The following is a 2,198-nucleotide window of genomic DNA, read 5'->3' as shown; positions in this document are numbered from 1 at the left end:
AGGGAAAGATATCTGGTCATTTCAGTTCCTACAGTAGATAGAGGGAGGGGAAAGATATCTGGTCATTTCAGTTCCTACAGTAGATAGAGGGAGGGAAAGATATCTGGTCATTTCAGTACCTACAGTAGACAGAGGGAAAGCAGCTCGGTTGAATCATGCTGGAAGTGTGTTCCTGTTCTAATGTTGTTCTGCTGTTGTCTGTCTATCTCTGTACAACCCTGGTCTGATTCTCTCTCTCTCTCTCTCTCTGTCTCTCTCTCTCTCTTGTCTCTCTCTCTCTCTCTCTCTCTTCTCTCTCTCTCTCTCTCTCTCTCTTCTCTCTCTCATCTCTCTCTCTCTCGTCTCTCTGCTCTCTCTCTCTCATCTCTCTCTCTCTCTCTCTCTCTCTCTCTGTGTTGCAGGTGTGCTGACCAGACGCCAGGTGTGTGTTGTGTGCTGGGCAGCGGTCGCGGGTCAGCAGGGCTGAGTGGTCACTATGGCTTGTGGTCTGAGGGTTCTGTCCACTGTGCTTTGTCTCAGCCAAACATTCCTACTCACCTGCTGTGGTAAGTACTGATAATATAGTCCTTGTACACTCAATACAAGCTTTATTAAGTCAGCTAAACAACATTCGTTTTCTGGGCTATATTCCTCTTCTTTTTTTTGTGTGCATTTTGTACTTTAAAAAAGACGATCAAAAGTGTGTTGATTTAGGAATGTGTGATCTATGGGGTTGATTTACATTAGTAAAATAAGTACAGTGAGATCTATCTCTCTTCAACATCAGATTCGCAACTTATCTGTTTACCGTAGCTTTGGAGGGGGTGTGGCCAATGGCTCATTCCTGCTCAGGGCTCAAAACTCGCATTTGCGACCCTTTTGCTTGCAGTGCGACACCAATTTTTTATTGGTCTCGGTTGAACCTTTATGATCCGCAATTCAGTCATCATGCGCTGTTTGAATAAACATTTCTAAAGGATTAAATGTTGACTGCAAAGTAAGCCTACCTGGCATAATGATATCATGATGATTTGTATCAATCACGGGGCGTTTGTTTTTTCAAATTCTGCCATCACATGTACCCTACACTGTACATTGTACGGTACAAAAACACTGCTAGCCAAACACAACGGTCTCTTGCCAAGCATGCAATTGAATTAAAATGTCAACTACAACCTCAAAATGTCATCTTTTTTTTATTGTTCACAGAACTCAAAAGTGGTTTAAGCATTGTTGTGGACTTAGAACATCCATCATGTATTTTGAATAAAACGTGTGATTTTGAGAGTGAAAACCTGAAAAAAAAAACTAGGAAAACTTGGAAACAGGGGAAAAATATAAAACATGGAAAACAGAATTTACCAAAAGATAAAACAGATGTGACCAAATCATGTGCTAATGACATCAACTCAACGTTGGTAACACCAGTGGACAAAGCTAGAGCCCTGTGGTTTCATGGGTGAGTGCAGCTATTAAGCGTTACCGTAAATACCATAGTATGTAGACTAACAAACAAGGGTGAGTGCAGATATATTAGCATTACCGGTAAAATACCATAGTATGTAGACTAACAAAACAAGGGTGAGTGCAGCTATTAGCATTACCGAAATACCATAGTATGTAGACTAACAAAACAAGGGTGAGTGCAGCTATAGCATTACCGTAAATACCATAGATAAGACTAACAAACAAGGGTGAGTGCAGATCTATTAGCATTACCGTAAATCACCATAGTATGTAGACTACAAAACAAGGGTTGAGTGGAGCTATTAGCATTACCGTAAATAACATAGTATGTAGACTAACAAAACAAGGGTGAGTGCAGCTATTAGCATTACCGTAAATACCATAGTATGTAGACTACCAAAACAAGGGTGAGTGCAGCTATTAGCGTTACCAGTAAAATACCATAGTATAGACTAACAAAACAAGGGTGAGTGCAGCTATTAGCGTTACCGTAAATACCATAGTATGTAGACTAACAAAACAAGGGTGAGTGCAGCTATTAGCATTACCGTAAATACCATAGTATGTAGACTAACAAAACAAGGGTGAGTGCAGCTATTAGCATTACTGTAAATACCATAGTATGTAGACTAACAAAACAAGGGTGAGTGCAGATATATTAGCATTACCGTAAATACCATAGTATGTAGACTAACAAAACAAGGGTGAGTGGAGCTATTAGCATTACCGTAAATAACATAGTATGTAGACTA

At 40.0% G+C, this 2,198-nt stretch overlaps 1 protein-coding gene across 1 annotated transcript in view; it reads left to right on the top strand.

The window, feature by feature from the left end:
• Positions 1-457: 457 nt before the first annotated feature.
• The window catches only part of LOC311119978 (cell adhesion molecule-related/down-regulated by oncogenes-like), a gene marked incomplete at its 3' end in the record, with an annotated part of 12,816 nt that continues 11,075 nt past the window's right edge, over positions 458-2,198 (top strand). Inside the window, exon 1 of the mRNA XM_084194617.1 lies at positions 458-545. Coding sequence (XP_084050743.1) covers positions 476-545 — 70 coding nt within the window. The remainder of the gene's footprint in view (positions 546-2,198) is intronic.

This window comes from Coregonus lavaretus (genome assembly GCF_964263955.1).
Source record: "Coregonus lavaretus genome assembly, contig: HAP1_SCAFFOLD_7781, whole genome shotgun sequence".
Lineage (NCBI taxonomy): Eukaryota > Metazoa > Chordata > Actinopteri > Salmoniformes > Salmonidae > Coregonus > Coregonus lavaretus.
The sequence above is the reverse complement of the archived record's forward strand: the minus strand, read 5'-3'. Positions and strand labels throughout refer to the sequence as shown.